The sequence below is a fragment of the Trachurus trachurus genome, assembly GCF_905171665.1.
Source record: "Trachurus trachurus genome assembly, chromosome: 22".
Taxonomy (NCBI): Eukaryota; Metazoa; Chordata; class Actinopteri; order Carangiformes; family Carangidae; genus Trachurus; species Trachurus trachurus.
This window is the reverse complement of record NC_139907.1, coordinates 20,400,870-20,420,838: the sequence shown is the minus strand read 5'-3', so window position 1 is coordinate 20,420,838 and position 19,969 is coordinate 20,400,870. Positions and strand designations below refer to the sequence as shown.

The 19,969-nt window shown below is 41.5% G+C and overlaps 2 protein-coding genes across 2 annotated transcripts in view; both read left to right on the top strand.

The window, feature by feature from the left end:
• Positions 1–19,969, top strand: part of LOC311005757 (serine dehydratase-like) — a 231,964-nt gene that overhangs the window by 58,406 nt on the left and 153,589 nt on the right. The gene's annotated exons all lie outside the window — the stretch shown is intronic.
• sertad4 (SERTA domain containing 4) lies at positions 1,500–19,311 on the top strand. Its single transcript, XM_083998076.1, has 4 exons — positions 1,500–2,038; positions 14,786–14,958; positions 15,282–15,400; positions 16,611–19,311. Exons 2-4 carry the CDS (start codon positions 14,805–14,807, stop codon positions 17,499–17,501), a joined length of 1,164 nt encoding a protein of 387 aa, XP_083854202.1. The 5' UTR covers positions 1,500–2,038; positions 14,786–14,804; the 3' UTR covers positions 17,502–19,311.

The window sequence follows — 19,969 nt, the reverse complement described above, 5'->3', positions numbered from 1 at the left end:
GGCAGCGTGGCCAATAAGCAAAATTTGAACCTCAGTAATTATTATAAAATTTTAATTTTTGATTGTTCATAAATTCACTTAAGTGCTGCAATGCTCTAATCTGAAATTAGATCGCCTACAGCTTTTTATGGGGACTGGTTGACTTGTAGTGTTGGCTCATTACACTGAAAACAAAACTGCCCTTCAGTGTGAAGTAGCTACTTAACTAAGTAGTACAAAAGAGACATGACAATAGTGGTGTAACTGCAAGAACATACAGAAATGGAAAAGACATGTTATTTAGTTGATGTGAATCTTGAAAGTGAGAAACATTAAGGAGGAGCATTTGCAGTTTGGATAGGTACAGTTATCACTCAGACAGGTAAAATTCAAGCGATCCGTTTTTGCTGCACTCTGCAAGGACTTTGTCGTGATGTAGGTCTGAGTGAGCTGCCACCCCTGCTTTGTGTGATTGTAGTGCCAACCTTAATCTTTCATTTCCAGCTTTAGCTGCTGAAAAAAAGGTAAAGAGAGAGAAAACAAGATCAGAGATATAAGGTTTTTACAATTAAGTGTGTTCCCCAGCACATTCCACAGCTGAACACAGAACAAAGCGCTTAGGGGGAGAAATGCTGGAAAATAAGATTCAGTGGCTGCTGCTGAATCAAAGGGGAAATGCATAACAGATGAGAGGGGCTTGCTCCCTCCCCTCTCTTTGTCGGTCACGTCCCTGCAGAGCAGATATCCAACACACAACCCATCTAAAAAAAGTGTTGGAATGCCTTCAAGTGCTGTCGGAAATATGATGTTTACGAATTCAGTACACAAGCCTGAACAATGTGGTTTTAATTTGACATTCAGGGGACTGTTAAAGGAAAATGAACACCAGAGTAAATGAAAACACAGACGAGTAAGACATTTGCTGAAACTGGTGATGTGTGGCTTTGCTGATGGCTTAGTAATAATAAGTAGCAGATTAAACATGAAGTTGACTCAATCAGCAATGATACTGATAAGTGAGTAGTCATTGATTTTTACAGGAATCTGTGTTTATTTTTATAATCAATTTTCCATGGTTCTTGGCCTCACATTACAGTGTTGTAGGCTATTGTGTGGTATTTCAGACTGCTGGTTAGAATTGTTTAAAAGGCAAATTACTAATCTTTTTACAAGTTCATCAGACAGTGTTATTGGGGTGATTATTTATCTTCAATTTTTATTAATTAACTATTATTAAAAAAAAAAAAAAAGAATATCCATGTACAAATCCTAGAAGTGTTTTGGTTGCAACCTTTGCAGAAATTTGCTGCTTAGTACTTGGGTTCAATTATTGTAAAGTTAATATACCAGTTCCTTTGAAACACCATCAAAAATGAATGAAAACATTAGTTAGTGACAGTGTCACAAAACAGAATGAAAAGCAGCAGTAACTCTGACGCTGCTACTGTAGCAATATTGATTCACTTTCAACTTGTTGACCAAGAGAGAGGGGTAAATTCCGAGCAGCACGTGAACTCCTCAGCAGTAGTTGACTGGAGGGAATGAAGCTGCGACGCTGGTGTTGTTTTCTCCGCCACACATTCATATTAACTGTCAACCCAGCCGTTACGACGTGAGCTGCTCCGTCCGGACCTTCAGCACGGAAACCACCGTGAATGGACTAGACAAGCACACCACCGAAACAGCCAAAGCTCACCTTCAATCTCTGCACCGAGGAAAGGAAACAAAAAACAACAAAAAAGCAGCTGTGTATCTTTGCCAGTGAGGAAAGCGCGTGGGGATGCTTCGCGCGGGTCTTGTGGGAGAAACGCGCGCGCTTAATGATTAGTATTTAGACAAGTAGCCAATTAACCAGTAATTACGTAAGTAGCGTTTAAACCGCCTGTGTGGTTCGCGTGTCTGCGAGTAGGCTAAAATTAGAACAACACGGAGCCAGCGGAGGACACGGTAGTATTTATTCAGTAGGAGTTTTTCATTTTTCATCAACGCACCTTGGATTTCAGTCGATATCACAAAGCAAGTGTGGAGCCGAGGACGACGGCAAAACAAACCAAGACAGGTAAGCCCACATTCCTTCAGCTAAATATGTCACACACACAAAAATGTCAGAATATCTTCACTGCATTGAGAAATATACATTTAATTTTCTGCTGTGAAGTTACCTGTAGTGTTTCTTTAACACACAAGATCCAATGTGTGTGTGTGTCTTTGTTTCAGTAATGTTACAGTTAACTAAACCACACAGCATCCCATCTGGATTCAAACTAAATTTTGGCAAGTGCACATCTCCTGTCGCCGCCCATACTTGATGTGCTGTGCAGTTAGGTCACACTAAGAAGGAAAACAATGAGTTATTCTTGAGTCTTTTTATTATTTTTTTTTTTTTAATAAATGGTATAGACACCACTTTTCCAGAGCAGCTCTGCTTCATTTCAATGAAGTCAAATGGACAATATCAACTGAAACTTGATGACTGTATCATATAAATATAGTGAAATAAAACCAAAAATGTATGAGGTTATTCTGCTGATTTAGTAATTTTGAATTAGTCAAGACATTCGTGGTTAATGGAATGTCAACTGAACTCAGTAACTTATGGGATTAACCTTTATTAGGTCGACTGGATGTGATACTGCAGGATTAATGAGAATCGGGGCAGTCAATAGCTCATAAGTATGACATGACAGAGACCCTGGTCTAACACATTATGCAGGCTGACATAACCAGCCACCCTCCTGGCGTCCATCCAGCCTCACTTCATTATTTTGTGGGGACAGCACTTGGCTGCAAATCCTGAAGTGGCGGTTGCCTGTATTACTGCTGCCTCCTGAAAGGACGGGGCTTAGGCAGTTTAGCTGAATTCTGAGCTTCTGTTGTAATTCTCTCCTTGATGTCATTTCTGTGCTTTCCTAGACTTAGTGTCACAAGCTTCGACTCCACTCAGAGTGGACTATTAACACTTTGTTAGCCCAAGAAAGGATTAGGGAGAAATTCTAACACAGCGTGTCTCATGAATAAGTGTCATAAATAAACTTGCGTTTCTCCTTCTGTCTCTAACCTTCTTTATCTGCCGTTTTGGTGAAAGAAAGGCTTCTAGCGCAGTGGGCTGGTAATAGGGTTGGATGCGCTTCACCTCCACTCACTGCCAACAACATCCGGAGTCACTTGCCAGGAATTCCACCTTTGCTATTTGTTTCCCTTGGAGGGAAAAGTGTGTTATGTGGAATATAGGGAGGCACGCAACAGGGGAGAGCATCCAGCCCAGATTAAACTCACAGACCAGAGAAGAGGGGTTGTAACAAGAGGAAGCACTCTGGCTTTGCAGCACGGTGGACAGGTTCCTGGCATCTAGCACGAGCAAGTCCGATGCCAGACTCCCTCTCTTTGCTGCCTGCCAAAGCCCTCCACCCCATCGTCTTTATCAAAAGCCCTTGCTGCGATTCCCCTCTTTCAGTTCTGTCGCGGCGCTATCAATCATATCTTGCTCTCAGCAGACTCTTCTGCTCATTAAGGATGTGAACCTGTAGGTAGCCCACAGCCCCCTAGACATTCATCTCTCTCAGCGGGGTGCGCGGTCTCACATCTGGAACAGCATTTCAAAACATGGCTCTTAGCAGACATGTAGTGTACGCTGAAGGAGATTCAATACATTTTTAAAGGCTGCCTTTCAGCGAATGCATTGCCAAGCATAAAATTAACATCGCTTGAAGTGGTGTTGCTCATACACCAACCTGTAATCGTTTGTAATTTGCCAGAAAAGGCAGAATAAAGCAGGTGCAGTGGATAGTGTATATTCCAGTGCACTCAGTGGTGATGATAGTTGGCCGGATTCACATCTCATTCCCTTTGTCTCTCTCTCTCTTTTGCTGCTCTGTTTTGTGTAAAAGGTTTCAGCCAAGACAAGTTGAGCTGCTTTAGTGTGTGTGTTCCTCCTTGTGAGTGTGAGTGTGTGTGTGTTTGTGTGAGAGAGGGGGAGAGAGAGGACTGCAGGGTGTAGCCCCAGACTTCTTTCTTCCCCTCAGGCACTGCTTCCCTGTCATGAATACGCCTTTGTGCTCCAGAAAGACACACAACTAAGGTGGACAACTTGAGAGGAGAGGAAAACACACATTTGTTTCTACCCAACTGTAAAAATAGAGGAAGGTGTGACGTGACCTTTATTTATAGCTGAGACCTTATGACTTATATTTACAGTCTGGGATCCTACAACTAAAAATCCTTTACTTACTTCACAAAAATGTTTCCTCAGTAATTATTCTGTACTTAATCTGCAAGATTAATTTATTTTAGCTACTTTAATGCAACATGTACAAAAATGGTACAAAATGCCTTGCATTATAGAAAGTAAAAGTAGTGTATAACTAATTGTGGTTAAATATTTCTGGCTTTGATGGATTTCATACCCTTTTCATTAGCTTTGAAAACGTCCTTCAGTTTCACACTCTCTCTACATAGCTCGGAAATCCATTTAACATTGCCTGTTCAGCAGTGTGAAAGGGATTACTTGGGGATATTGTAACGTGACAAAAAATGTTTTTTTGTTTGTTTTTAAAATAAGCACATGCCGATGCCCTTGTCTGTCTTTAATGCGGTGCATCCACCTCCAGGAGAATGGCACTGACATACCCAAAGAGCCCTGGCCTGTTAACCCTCACAGCCACAACAAGCCATCCCCAGATAAACCATAATGCAGCTCCGTACAGCCGCCTTGTCACAACACATGTGTCACCACTCAGCAAGAGGAGCGCCGGGTGAAACCCTAAGGGCTCTGAACCCAGCTTAGTCACGCCACCACGGCCAAGACGGCCCTCCACCATTTGCACACTGCACTGATGCCTCTTGACAGGCTGCAAGCTGGCACAAACACAATCTAGGATGCAACCAAAAAAAAGAAGAAGAAAAAAGAAAATATCATCAGTATAAGACAGATCTAGAGAGGAATGATTGTGCTGCTACTTTGCTGGCTGTTATTTTTGTCCAGTATTGTCCAGGCTCTCCTTAAAATAAACAGATTCTATAAAACCATTAATTAGATTCATAATAATGTCTGTTTACACCCATTTTACAATGGGAAATCATTTAGTTTGTGAAGAAGCTGGATTTCCCATAAGTGAGAACCCATCTTGCCAAACTTGTGGTCAAACTCCCACCTTCCTATGAAGTAGCAACTACTGGCAGTGGCATCTCCTAAAGAGATGGTGCTATACCGTCAGTTATACCAGAACTGGAGAGTATTTCCACACTTCTGTTGTCGTAAAATTTAATCTGCTCACTGGCTTCAGCAATAGTTTGATTTATTAATGTGTTCCAGTGGGGGAAAAATGGGATGGGTCAGAATTTGATTGGTTGGAGTTAGCCTGTCATAGACAATGATAGACTGATGATTTATCCAGTCACCTGCTAAGTATTTTTTTGCAAGTTCCTCCCCTCTCTCAGTTTACAACAACACCACTCCAGATGGTTCTGTGTAACAAACCATCTGGTTCGTCAGATTCATAAGTTGTTGAAATACAATATATAATCACCTGTGTATGTAAATCATATGTGTAATTGTCCAGTGTGAATGTAAATTCACTAAACTGGCCTTGAAAAGTCCATAGAAAACTCTATACATCATGACAATGGGCCTGTTGTCTTCCATTTCAATATGATATTAATTAGGCACAGAGATATGTGCTGATCTCAGTGCCATCTGGCTTCATTATCAATGCCATGAATTATGCCACAGACGCATTGTTACTGTACATGGCATCCAATATCTGTATTAGAACAAATTAATGCTATTTTAAGAAAGGAGGGACAAGACTTAACCCTGCGTGGCTCTCAGTTTTGCAAGTGTACATGGACATCCTGTGCAAAAGTTTGCACTGATGTTTGCCAACATAACTGTAGGTAATGTTTATGTATGCACAAGGAGGCGTTGCACTTAGTGAAGCACCGTAGAAGCATTTTAAGCAAGGCTGTTTAACAAGACATACAAACGGCACATAACCAAGACAGGTTTTAAGCATCTTAAATTGTAAACAAACTCCTGAGAGAGGATCTAATGTCACACATAAGTATATTAAGGCAAGGACCATTGAGATTTCAATGCACCCAAGTTTTTATAAAAGACCCAAAAGCATAGATTCAGTGTTATTATGGCATTGATTTATAAGTTGAGCATGCTTCTGCAAAGTCTCTTCAGATTTTATGTCTAATTTGCTCAGCGTGGTTATTCTCAGTGTTTCTGTGCGACTGTGGTCCACTCTACTAGTAGGGGGCTAATTGCTTGCTGTTTGAGTGTCTCAGTTTTGATTCATGGCGTACAGTGCCTTGTTGTTGCTGCTCTGAAGGAGAACTTGATGTCATGAAACCTATTATCTATTCCCTATCTGTTCTGTCTTGCTGTGTGCTTCACCCTCTGATGCCAGCGCTTGCACACTCTCCGCCCCCACGCCAACAGGCATATTGATGGAATGAGTCTTCTCCATACTGAGAAGAAGTGGGTTGTAGCTTGGCGTAGAGTTCTCAGTTGCAGTATAACGATCAACACCAGAGGAATTTCTCTCCTACAGTCTATTACTCATTAGCCCACTTTCTGCCCAGTATTTACCTGACTTTTTTATGGTACTGTCCAGAATTCAAGTATTTGCATTAATATAACCATTTCTCACAGATAGCAGTGCTCCAGTGAGAGGATGGGAAGTAAATGTACACTATGTAGATTTCAGGGCATTATTAAAAGACATTCCGAAGGCCAAAACATTGATATGCAAATATTTTCTGTGAAACCACTACTTGGTAATACATACATAACAGAACAATACACAATTAGTCATAACAAACACAATATCTTGATAAAGTATTATACTAAAAGAGTTACAATTTGCACTTGACATTCAATAGCAAAGTTTCTATCCAAACGTAGCCAACATTTTAACAAGACTTCCATAAAACTGATGAAATTATAAACACTTTTAACCAATACTGTCATGCAAATATTAAGAGCTGTTGTGTTAATTTGTCGTGTCATTAAACCGTGGCAGAAGAATAACAATGTAGAAAACGGGATGGACAACATTCATGTCTGTTTCATGTATCAGTCTGTGGACCGTTACATTTTCCTCATTGGCTCACACACGTCAAATGTTTCAGTCTCATTTTTCGTGTCTTCAGTTAGAGCTTGAGCGACGTTACAGTCATGCTTCATGTTCTTTATGATTTATTCACTCGGCCTGTTTCCATTGCACACCAGTTTAATGACTTGGACTGCATTTCGTAGTTATTATGTTTATGTCTGCACATATTCACGTCCATATTTCTTTTATTGCAGAAACCCACAGTTTAATTGATGAGGCCTTAAATTATCTTCACCAGCTGCAAAGGGGTTTTGCATTTCACTGCAGCATTTGCCGTAGCACTTGCGTTTGGTATCATTGTATGTTCCTGGAGGAATTCAGTCTCAAGTGAGAGGATTTAAAAGGCTGAACATCAAAGTGTTGCAGGTGACCAGGCAACACTACAAAGATACAACAGGTACTCCACATGTGACAGATTTCTGTGGCTCTGTCCCTGTCAGAACACATCAGCATTCAGTTTCTGTGAGTGTGAGCGGAGGCAGCAGGCATCAAACTAAAAAAGAAATGCAGGGGAGCAGGGACGGCAGTGTCTGTACTCAAGTTTTCCCCCTTCCTGTGAGATTCAAAGTTCCTGCCGTGAGATCACAGAGCTATGAGGAAGCTTGCTGTTGAAGCTCCTGTCAATGCAACCACAGGCAGCTCTTTCAGGGCTACGCCCACTTATCTTCTCACTGTGGAGATGTATCACTTAGATTTGGTCCACCACACAAACTGTCACTGTAAACACACACTCTCTCTTTCTCTCACAAACACACACATGCACACACCTGTCTGTGTCTATACAGGAATAAATACTGACATACACAAGAGCTGACACTGACAAGAGCTGACATTGTCAAGAGTGACTTTTTCGACGTTTTTCTCACTATATGCACAAGGTTACTGTCAACACAGTTCCCAGTGCTTTATACATGTGGAAGACATTTCATTCGACTTTCCTGCCAGTTTGTTCCCTCAAATTGTCCATTTCCTGTGAACTGTCTTACCAGTAAAATGATCTGAAAGGCATGACACATGGTCCGGCACTATGGTTAAGCATTAAAACCATTTAAGTGTCTTCGGATTGTCATCAAGTCGTAGTTAGGTTTTCATTTTTATTCGGTTTGCTAGAAAATATGGTGTTCGTATTATCAGGACTTGACAGTTAATCACAGATAATCCTAGATAATTCACATGGATAGACATGAAATATTATTAACTGTTTTTCTACAATTACATGGACTTTTTCTTATTTAGCAGTTTACAAGTGTGTAAGCATGTCCTTTACTCATAATAATAGTACAAATGTTAAGCTGGAGGCTGTGAACTGTCACAGTGCTCATCATTGGAGAATTTTTTTTTTTTAAAAGACAAAACCAATGAATTGTCCCAACATCATTTAGGAAACTGCAGTTCAGTCATTTCATAATGATGTTCATGTTTAATCCAGATGACTAATTTGATCAAATTAAATTTTTACTGCAAGAAATAGTCAATTTTGCCTACAGTAGAAAAAACATTATGATCACAGTCTTTGGCCATATCAATTTGTGTAATAATAATAATAGATAATAACACTATCAATTTTTCTGTAGTTCTATAATTGTAATAATAAATGTATAGTCCTTGTTGTTAGGCTTTATTTGTTTCATGATGCAATGGGCGTGTTCATTATGGTAATAGAATATGACAGAACAGAATCTCACCAACACATTCCTGCTCCCAGAATTCCCAGTTCTACAATTTATCTTTCCGATTCTGTGCAGTTGTTGAGATGTGATACAGTACAGTGCATGCCTGTGTGTGCTGTGAAGACCCTCTCGGGTCGTCTGGGATCTATTTTGATGTGAAAACCACAGACATGAACTCTTCTCACTGCTATCTGTTCCCCTAAGGCTCGGAAACACTTAGTAAAAACCTGGCCAAAAGAACAGGGAGTAAACACACAGAGTAATACAGCATACACTCTCAAGCACATGCTGGATTGATTAGCATTTTTGAGGCCACAGAGAAAATTACTTTGAGAGCACAAGGTTTATTAGACGCATGTTTCATTCTCGAGAATCATTGTACAAATGAAATCTGCCCCCATGTTTGGCTTAGGTTTTTTTTCTTGGACTGTTTTTTTTTTTTTATTATTATTAAATTCAGGTTGGAACAAGTAAGTAAAACTTTGAAACACTCTTAGAAAGCTACAGCTGACAGGATGAAGATAACAAGGAGATAAGCTTGAAACTCTGGAGGGTCATAGTTTACTGACTGTACTAACATAAATGCCTGCGACCAAAGTCAGCACCACTTTCATCATAAAAACCACCTCCTGTTGATATTGTGCGGGAGTTGCAAAAGAAATGTGAAAATAAGAGCTGCTGGCGATAGTACAGTCCTCATATCTGAGGCATGCAGCAGAGGAATGTCTGAGCAGAAAAACAAAAATGGATATGCTTAGTCAAACCCCAACAATCTGAAAACAGTACTAAATTTAATAATGACACACCAAGGAGGTTTCTTTTATTTAAAGAGGAACTATGCAAGATTGGCACCTTAATTAAACAGCTTCGGAGTAATTGTGATGGTTAAATGACTTGTTACGGGGACAATGGAGGCCCTCTGCCTTCCATCTATGGTCTTTTGGCCAAAAACCAACCTTGCAAGATCAGTGCCTCCGACCTGGTGTCCCAGATCTAATCTCATGAGAAACATGGAGTTTACAGCACTACGACAAAAAAACGGCCGGTAATCCGTAATCTCTTGTTAACATTACCCACCTCGGTATACATCGCTACATGGATTGCCTTCTCGCCGGCTTCGTTAAAAACAAATGCACATGGCCGGGGGTGGGAGGGAGGAGGGTAAGCTGTGAGTTTTTACAGCAGTGAAAATATGCACTCCGAAACTGTAGGGGGAGATCCGTAGAGTAAAAAAGCGATGAATATATCTGTTTCTTTTGAAATGGATATCTGACATAAATGCTGGCTTTGTGGCTACATCTAAATATCACGCCAACAGACTGAGGCTGAAACTAAAAGTACCCGCCAAAAAATCCACATTCCCCACAAGTTGATGGTGCATGAATCTGATTTGTTCCTGCACTACAGTGTGAAGCTAGTTAGTCCCGAAATAATCAAGGGTAGCAAGATGATTTAACAAAATGGGATTGAGATTTCTTCTATGTAATGTTTTTCTTTTTTTATTGATAAGATAAAAACACTTTTTTTCACACAGTGATAAAAAGCTGGAAACACTGTTTTTCCAAGATATGCTTTTTTAAATTATTATTTAGATTTCAATTTAGTTGTAATTTTAGTGGAAAACTGACATTGACATCCTTAAGGGAGCCACTTGCTACATAGCCAATGCTACCTGTTCAAAATAAAGTGCAAATTTAGCATAAAAGTTCATTACCTTACTCAATACAGCTGTCATCGAAAGCAATAGTAATTCTTATCTTGTCTCTCACAGTTTTTTCTGAAGTAAACCAGCTAGCTAGCTACATCCCAAGCAACTAACCTCTTGTGTCTTATAAACACAATGGTGGCTGAAGCTCTTGTGGAGTGATACAGGTGTATGATCACAGGTGATGCTCTTTTTGGGTAATGTGAAGTGAAAGCTGTGCAATAATGAATGCAATGCAAATAATATTACCTTAACAATACCCAAAATTAATCCAAATCCCTAATTAAAATCTTCAAAGCTGCCAAAGACTCTGGATATATTATTAGAACGTGGATGTCAAAAATAGCTTAGTGTGAGGAAGATACAACAACACCCACGGTATGTGTGTGAAAGGCAGAGTGTGACATCAGTAGTGTGGTCCCGGAGCGCCACGGTTGACTGTCATGGCCTTAGCTGACTTTCTCTCCAAAATATTTGAGGACACTACAAGCTGTGCATGTCTGAGTGTGTGTGCGCCTGTCTATCTCAGCGCTGGAGGGAGTGAGTCAATCACAGCAGCAGAAATCATCCCTGCGGGCGATCTGTCTCCACTCATGACAAGGCTCCTAAGGCACTTATCTTTCCTTCCCTGACTCATTCCATCTATCCATCCCTCCCTCGGTCCTCCCTCTATCTGCTCCTCCACCTCTCCCCATTCTCCCCTCTTATTCTCCATCACTCTGCTCCCCTCCCACGGTTTGTCTCGTGCCCTGGCACCGCAATTAACTTCTCATCATCAAAGGGTGTAATGAAAAAGAAGGCGAGATAGAGAGTTAGACAGAGGCAGGGAAGCTGCGAGAGAGGGAAGATGCCAGAGGAGCTGTGACTGAACAGAGGTGAAGCAGTGCCTCGCATACACACTTGCATGCACTCGCTTACGCCTGTACACACTCACAGGTTCTTTCTTCCCCCCCCCCCTCAAAATACACACTCTGTTAAACACAATCACACACACACAGCTCGCACTCGCTCTCAGTCACTCTCACATTCCTGCGAGTTGCAGACAGAAATAGAGAAAGAGAGGGATGATATCCCCCCAGGAGATTTTTCTCTCCTCGTTCCTTGTTTTTATTTCTCAACCCGTTTCTCCCTTCCTTTTTCACAGACACGCACACACACTTGTACACAGTCTCTCCCCTCCTCCTCCTCCTCCTCCTTTTCTTTGAAGAACAAGAAGTATTGCTGTACATGCAGGGAAGCTGCTCTGTCGGTATTCTCATTGTTTTTTTTTTGTGTGTGTTTTTTTTTTTTCACCCCCCCCGGTTCAGAGAGCTGTCAACTGTGACCGCTGTTGAAAGGATGTCAGCGAGAGAGACAGAGGGGGAGAGAGAGACACACACACACAAGGAAAGAGAGAGAGAGAGATTGAGACTGGGGGATGAAAGAGACGGTGAAAGAGGGAGGGGGAGATGTCGAGATGGAGGTCCCTACGGAGGGCAGGGGGAGTGATGGCATGCTTGTTTCTTTGTGCCCAAGCAAACGTAGCAACAGCAGCGGCAAGGGGAGGTGATGGAGAGGAAAATAGCTGAGGGTAAAAAAGCAGCTCAGGGGGGAAATGAGAAGGGCCAAAGCTGCTAATTAACCATGGCACTAGCACTCAATAACAGTGACATAATTGGCCCTAGTTGGTGGTCCTTGGTGGGGGAGCCCTCAGCAGCGGAATCTAACTCACACAAATACAATGACAACACATCATAAAATGTGAATAATCCATAATGTGACGTGGAGGATTATGAGCAAAACTGTAATGGCTGCGGTTCAGGCTGCGACGGACAGCGAGAGGAGAATCATACGTCCTGCAGCTGTGCAGTTCAGCCGTATGGAGAACGTGTTGGTGGTGAACTGTAGTCTGTTGTTTTCCTTTGTCCTCCAAGTATCACATCTGTAACTCTCAGGGAGCTGCAGTCCACGTCACTGTTAACAACTCACTCGGTTCGGCCTCAGGCAAGTGTAGAAAGCCGTGTTCTCTGATACACGTGGAGTCACCAGCTGTTCCTCTTCACCTGTCGTACACTGACACATCGCCCCCCCACACAGGATCCACCTCAGCCAGTGGCAGTCAGTGTTGCAGCCGCATGCAAACACTTGTCAGTAGGCGAAGTTTATTCAGTTCAGTTTGATTTATTAATATCAGATCATAACATAGGTTATCCCAAGGCATGTTTTGACATCTGTGGGTTGTGAAGGCCATCATAGGCAAAGCTGTCGACCAATGAGTGGTGCTGCTTTATGGCACTAATTGGTATTCATATGGTTTTTACAGCTCTTTAATTTAGTGGAAAAAATAAGCATTCTCGTTGAATTATTTAGTCTATAATAAGTTTACGAATTTAATTTCCTGAAAATGTAATGCAGCATATCCCAGTGTATAAATATATGTGCATATGCAGACGTATCAATGAATCCTAACGTGTCAAATTTTGACAACCATGTCTACCCGGAAGGTGTATCTGCTCCTCATACATCTGCACAGTATTGAGTTGTAGGTCAATGGATTTTGGTTCAGAGCCTGATATTCACAATTACAGTTACACACATGAAATGGGAGAAAAAACAACACAACACTTGGAATGTAAAAATACACTTTGGGTTGATTTTACGCGCAAATAAAATTCAAGACTGTGTAGACGGCGTGATTGACCAGAATATGAACTGGGAGTCGAGTGAAAAACGCAGTTGAAACAATTTCTGTGTAGAGTAGACATGCCATTAGTCTGTCCCCAGGGCAGTTTGTCACAGGGACATGCACCTCCTTCACGACGATATAGCTACTGTAGATTCTCAGGGGGGCGCTTGTTCACGAGTTAGGATAAGATGGGGCGTAAAATTGACAAAAAAAAGATAGATTAGTGGTTCAGCTGCAGTGATGCAGAAATAGTAGTGGGCTGTTGTAGTTGACTGTTGATCTTAAAGCATGCCTGATACATCCTTATAAGATACAAAATGTAAAGCTGTTCCATGTAATGCATTGCTCCCTGCGGCTGGTAGATAGGTTTGGTGAGAGCAGCACAGTCTGAGGTGATGTTTCACTGGTTTTAGGTGGTTCTGATTAGTCTGTTGAAAGCAAACACTAGAAAAGCAGCACACTGAAATAAAACTGTGCATCCAAGCAAAGCGGGGAGCTTATTGAAGCGGACATTTTAATCAGCTCCCCCAACAGGGGTAAGGCTGAGATGGTGTCGCCTCAGTTTGGTCTGTCAAGATGGGTTGCGGGGCGATGACATCCCCTCACGCAGGCAGGTGGAGGAGGGGCAGGAGAAGCTCCGAGGAGGAAAGGTGGTGACGAGGAGGTCCAGCCGCTTATTCCTCAAACAGCTGGCTTTGCATTCTGCATGAAGGGGAGGAAACAACAGCTAACCAGATGACAGCCATTCACTGTGATCAAAAGGACTATACAGTTTCTCACTGCGGATTCGGAGACCAGCTTTGGCTCTCAGGCCCCTCTGTCTTGATACCAGGGCTCTGCTGTCAGATTGAAAGACGCTCAGTTGGAGGGTTAGCCCTGCTCGCTGCCAAGTGATGTGTCAGCCTCATGTTTCTTATCTGCATCAGTAATTTTAAACATAAGCTAATCTGGCTTCAAATATTTGTATCGTTTAGAAACTCACTGAAAAAAAAAACCTTTTGTTTGCCTAGTTGTTTGCCTTTTTGCACTGGACCCATTGGCACAGTGAGTGCACATTTCCTCTGCTTCCCAGATTACCATGCTGTTGACACAGCTTCCCAGCACATTTCCACGTGTGGGATACATTTCACTGAACAAATTGGTGTCAAACATCTCGCTAACTCTCCTACCACCTAATCAATAGGGAATTCATGGTGTGAGTGGGTGTCATCTCTCCATCTGTGCCCCACTTGTTACGTATCGCAGAGTTGCCAACCATCTGCCAATTTTCAACACTCGCCATTATCGTAGTTCAGATTCGTCACACAGCTCGCACAGAGGCTGGTTACTCCTCCGTGCAACACCAGCGTATTTGCCAGTATCATGGACACACTTGTTATCATTTGCCACATCATTAGGAAGGCATATGCAAAACGCTTGTGAAATTTATGGAGATGACGTGTTTGCTGTTCATGTGTAAAAATAGTTTACAAAGTGGTGCTGACTTAACCAATAACAAGCATATTAGTTGACTGAACGTTGAGAAAATGCACAAAAATAACCTCACTACTTTTGCGAGTGAATATTTTTTTGGATTAGGAATACCGCTGATTTCAGTCCTTTGTTGTCCACTTGTACTCATTTCCATTCTGTTTTTCTTTTCCAGACCAAAATCAGAGAGAGAGATGACCCTTGTTTTGTCCATGAATCCTTTCCTGGACCCAGAAGGAGACCCACCGCTCTCCGCATATCAGCCCATATGGGAATCAGAGCGCTGCACTAAGACTTGCCTGTCAAGCTCTGCCCCACCGTGCAGCTCTGAAGAGCAATTTACACAAGGTACACACGCCAACACAGATGTTCATTCAGTCATTTATTTAAGCCTGACTTAATCAGATGCTGTTCCACAAAACAAGCGCAGGCTGTGGTGGTTGAATAGACGGTGAAGGAACAGGACTTGAGCTAAGTCAGATGTGCAGTTGTGATATGGATTCTGCCTATAACTTTTTGGCCTATGGCCCACTGCACTTGAAATAAGAGGTATTTCATGATGTTTAAATTGTGAAAAGATGCAGTCATACTTGGTCTCATGTCCAAGTCGTGGAAACATTAAAGAGTCCCATAGTGCAGTTGATTTATGACAGTGTTCTGTCTCTCTGCAGAACCCCCGTGTAGGCGAGTTCCTGATCATGTTTCAGTGTCGAGGATTGCATATTTCAAGAGGAAGTTTGTCGATGATGATGATGAGCCTTCCTTCAGTTTCAGGACATACTGTCAGACTGTAAGTATTGATACACTGATATTCCCAGTCCATAGCATTCATGCGAAATGACTTTATTTAGGGTTCTGTTCTATGGCTGATTAGGTCTAAGACAGTGGTGGACTATTATGTTGGACATGTGAATTAATTTTGATTGATTTTTTGCTTTTTGCTTTTTGTTATTTTATTTTTATTTTATTTTATTTTATTTTTATTTATTTTTTTTTGGGGGGGGGGTGTATTGATCACATTGTAACAAAACTACAAAACAAAAACAACATGGAACCAATAACTACTACTGCAGTTCAGTCAGAATTTATTATGTTACGCACACCTAGTCGGTGTGTTGTTATGTTGTGTGTGGGTCAACCTCACCTCAAAAGAAAATGTAAACAATAAGTCAAGATGATATACTGATTCAAATCGTGCTACAGTGAAAGGGAGGTGGTTATTGAAACTCTTTTGGTCAAAGTGTATGAAGAAAAAAAAATTGTGCACATTAACAGCTACTGTTAAATGAAGACAAGTCAAGACAATCAGTGAGTTCTTTAAATATTAATGCAGAAACAGAAACTGATACTTAGTGTCGAGAATTATATTCAGCCAATATTCTCCATGACACTCCATAATTGACTCCACAGTGCATTAAGATTTCAGACACTTACTGTAGAATCATCATAATTGAGTGTCGTCACTAACATGTAGTTTTTCATGACATTTATTAAAGTGCACTTTGGGATTGTTACCGTTAACTAATCTACATGCCGTGACACATGACCCTAATGTTCCATTGTGGAAATGTTTGAAGGCAACAAAGCACATCATTTCTGCATGAAAATATGGATATTAAATGTAGTTCAGTAGTCAATAGGGAGTGATTTAGGACACAGCCTGTTATTTTGTTTATTCAGAATGGCTCTAATTCAAGTGTTGTAAGCAACTGTTTTCCAGCCAAAACTTCAAATCCTATAAGATTTATGTAAATGCTACATGGTTAAATAGTAGGCTGATGTTGAAGCTATAACAGCTTTGCTCCCGCCTCTGCACAGTTCTCTTTTTTAAAGCTTGTTTGCATTTGCATTTATATGCATAAATATCTTAGTTAAAAAGATGAATACTTCTCTGAGGTTGCTCAAAATTGGTTTGGTAATGTAATCTTATTGAATCAGCATCCCTGCTTCTTTAAATAATTGACCAAGTTACATACATCTAATGGAAAATTGTCCTTCAGGTTGCGCCAGTGTTGGAGGAGCGCGCCCACGTGCTGCGTCTCTCCCTGGAGAAGATGAGATTCATCGACGACCCAGAGGCCTTCCTCCGACGCTCCGTCCTTGTTAATAACCTCCTCCGGCGTCTGCGAGCTGAGATCCTGCTCCAGAGCACTGACTGGTGTTTCCCACCGAATGCAGCTTTCGCCGCCAGCCCTTGTGTCCTCCCAGCCAGCACCAATCCTGCTCACCAGGCGCTCCACGGTGCGGTACCCACCCGGATCTGCTTAGCGCCCCAGGCCGGACCGCCCTTCCGTAAGCGCTTCCGTATGGTCCGCGGAGGACAGGGGGATCTTCGCCCGGACTGTGCCCAGACGTGCTGCTGCATCTACGCAGCAGCAGCTGCTGCAGGACACTACCTCCACCTCCCTTTCTCCATGTACGATGCAGCACTCTCTACCTGCCCGTCCACACCGCACTCCTCCTCGTTTTTCCAGCTAGCTAGCCATAGTAAGGTAGGGTTGACAGTAGCTGTAGAAGAGCGTGATGATGAGGATGAGGATGTTGAAGAGGAGGAGGAGAATGAAGAAGAAGAAGAAGAAGAGAGGGAAGAGGAGGAGGAGGAAGAAGATGACGAAAGACAAGCAGGGCCTTCTATTGATGTTGTTAAAGACAAGTCGAGCCAGAAAAGTAGGACTAGGACTAGGACCTTGTTGGGTCGTGCACACACAAGGACAGAGGAGGAAAGCTGCATGACAGGGAGGGTAGAAGAGGAGGAGGAGGGAGAGCAGGAGGAAGAAGAAGAGGAGGAGGACGAAGAGGAAGAGGAGCAGATTGTGAGACCTTGTCAGTGGGCGTCAGACAGAGAGCTCCACAAGGTTAGCTTCTGGCACCGCAGGGCTCACAGACAATGATTGTGCTCTCTGGGTAATTACTTACATTGTGTTTGAATGAAAATGCATTGATGACGACAACTGTCATCAGTTGAAGATTATTCAGATGGAGGGGTGAGTTAACTACACTATTGTAATGCCACGTCAGCTTTATTTTAATGGTCTGATATAATGTACTCTACACAGACAAATTCAATCCAGCTCTATTGCTCGTGTTATGGTCAGATGAAAAATAGAAAATTCTTGGCCTCCCTCGGCACTGGAAACATTTCTCAAGCAATTATGAAGGTTAAGGTCACATTTGGTGGGATCTGAAAATCCCAGAGGTGAAGTGAAGCTTGCTATTGCACTGTCTCCAAGACCATTTTCAGGCCCCACAGCACAAAACTAAAAGTCTCAAATGGGGCTTTATATTGGTGCAACGGTCTCCATTCAGGACCCTAAACAAGCCTATTGAATAAAGGGATGTGGATTTGCGAGCGGGTGCTTTTGTGCGTGTGTATGTGTGTGCGTGTTTGCAAGATATGATGTAGCATTTTAAAACTTGATTTGAAGCTGTTTTTTTTTTATTGTTAAACATTGGTTACACATTGTTAATGTGTGCCTGTTGATTTCGATGCTGTCTCAGGCAATGGCTGTGTGTGCTGCAGCGTCGGCACATTATGTGTTCTTCAAATTATTTTCAGAGACAACAATCATAAACATTGGAAATGTTCAATCGCAATTTCAAGTGCCTTAGTGTTTTTATAGATACATGTATATTATGTGTTAATGTTATTCTTCTTGTTACTAAGTAGCTATCTTGCATTCCAAATGACTGCGTTTGACGAAAACAGGGCATGTAGTTAAATGCAGGGATTTGTTCAGATGTTTATAACAGGTTAAAATCATTTAAAGTCAAACTAAATTTCCACACCCGAAACTTGCTCTCTTTGTTTTTTAGTTTAAAATGCATGTTTTCTAGCACTACCTGTCTTGACAACGCTCAAACGTAAAGCCAACCTTCAAGGACGGTTTCAAAAGCTTTGAAAAGCCAAGTCTGCTCTAAACATCACTTATATTTGTTTGATTGAAGCAGATGAGACTTGTAACGGTTCGGTAGGTCTGTCCATCAACGTTTATTTACCAAACATGATTTAAATCTTAACAGCATGAAACTAGATCTCATACTATGAATTAAAGATTAAATGTCAGCATAATAATTAGACACTGTAAATACATACACCCATGTGTGTTTTGCTGTTATCCTCCCAATCAGAACTTTTGCAATTAAAACAAGCAAATCTTTCATCATCAGGCAAGAAAACCCTCTCTTAATTGATTCAGTGTTGAACTTTCATTCAGTAGCTGGAGGGTAATGATCTGACCAGCAGCATTCAGAAAATTAATTTGTGTGGACCCGAGTGTTTCCCATACATGTTATCTATGGCAACCCATCACAGTGAAAACATTGACTGACATATTGATTTTTGATTGTGTTTATTATTTTTATGGTTAATGGGTATTGGTAACATTTATATCACTGTAGAACTGCATGATCTGAGTCACTTAGCTCAATCCCTCTGTACCCTGCTCTCACTCTCTCTGTCTTGCTCACAAACACTTTGACAACAGACCCATCTGTCAAAGTCGGACCAGCCATCAGGCGCATAGGAGAAATTTCCCATCCGTGTGCGTCCGTCCTACAGAAACCTTTGGGAAAGCTCATTAAAAAAAGCCTCATTCAGCCAATTTTTTATTATAATCAATCAAATTATTAAAGGAATATTTCAGCATTTTGAGAAATAAGCATACCCGCAATATTGCCTAGAGTTAAATCAGTAGAGCTGGAGCCAGGAGACCTTCAGCTCAGAGGAGGAATATAAACTGTGTAAAAACAACCAGCCAAACTAAATTTTCCAACCAGCGCCTCTCATCTTCTCTCCTGACTTTTCACAAGAAAATAAAGACAGTTCTCAAAGTGTTGAACTATTCCTTTAACTATCACAGTATGCCCTGCCTTTGTAGAGTCACACCTGTGTGTGTATCACCTGAACTTTCTCCCATTTCAAAAAAACAGAATTGAGCTTGTTAGAGTGAAATCATAGTCTGTCTGGTTGGGTATAATTTGGTGAATATAAACTGTATTCCGTTTAAAAATAAACTAGACACAAAAGACCCACAATTGATGGCACAGGTACAGATGCATTTTGTATTTGATTAAAAGAACGAAGGACAGATACCGTAGGATACCAAACCAGTTCTACTCATATGACGGCATGATCAGTGGTTTCTTATTTGTTCATTGTGAAAGATTAGGGTCCTCACACTGGTGACAAACCCCAACCAAAGTTGTTAAAAAAAAAGGAAAGATATGTTTGTCAATAGTGTTTTTCTTTTTTTGTGATGTACTCTTAAGTCAATAGGATGGTCTCACTCGGTTTGCAAGGTAGAATTATTCCTGCCTTTTCCTATATATTTCTTTCTGACTTACACAACTGACAGTTTGA

Bases quoted from the DNA above. Each gene is read 5' to 3' on its own strand.
- sertad4 (XM_083998076.1), top strand. From the start codon at position 14,805: ATGACCCTTGTTTTGTCCATGAATCCTTTCCTGGACCCAGAAGGAGAC. The intron at 14,959-15,281 runs GTACACACGCCA...GTCTCTCTGCAG, and splicing joins TGAAGAGCAATTTACACAAG to AACCCCCGTGTAGGCGAGTT. The intron at 15,401-16,610 runs GTAAGTATTGAT...ATTGTCCTTCAG, and splicing joins TCAGGACATACTGTCAGACT to GTTGCGCCAGTGTTGGAGGA.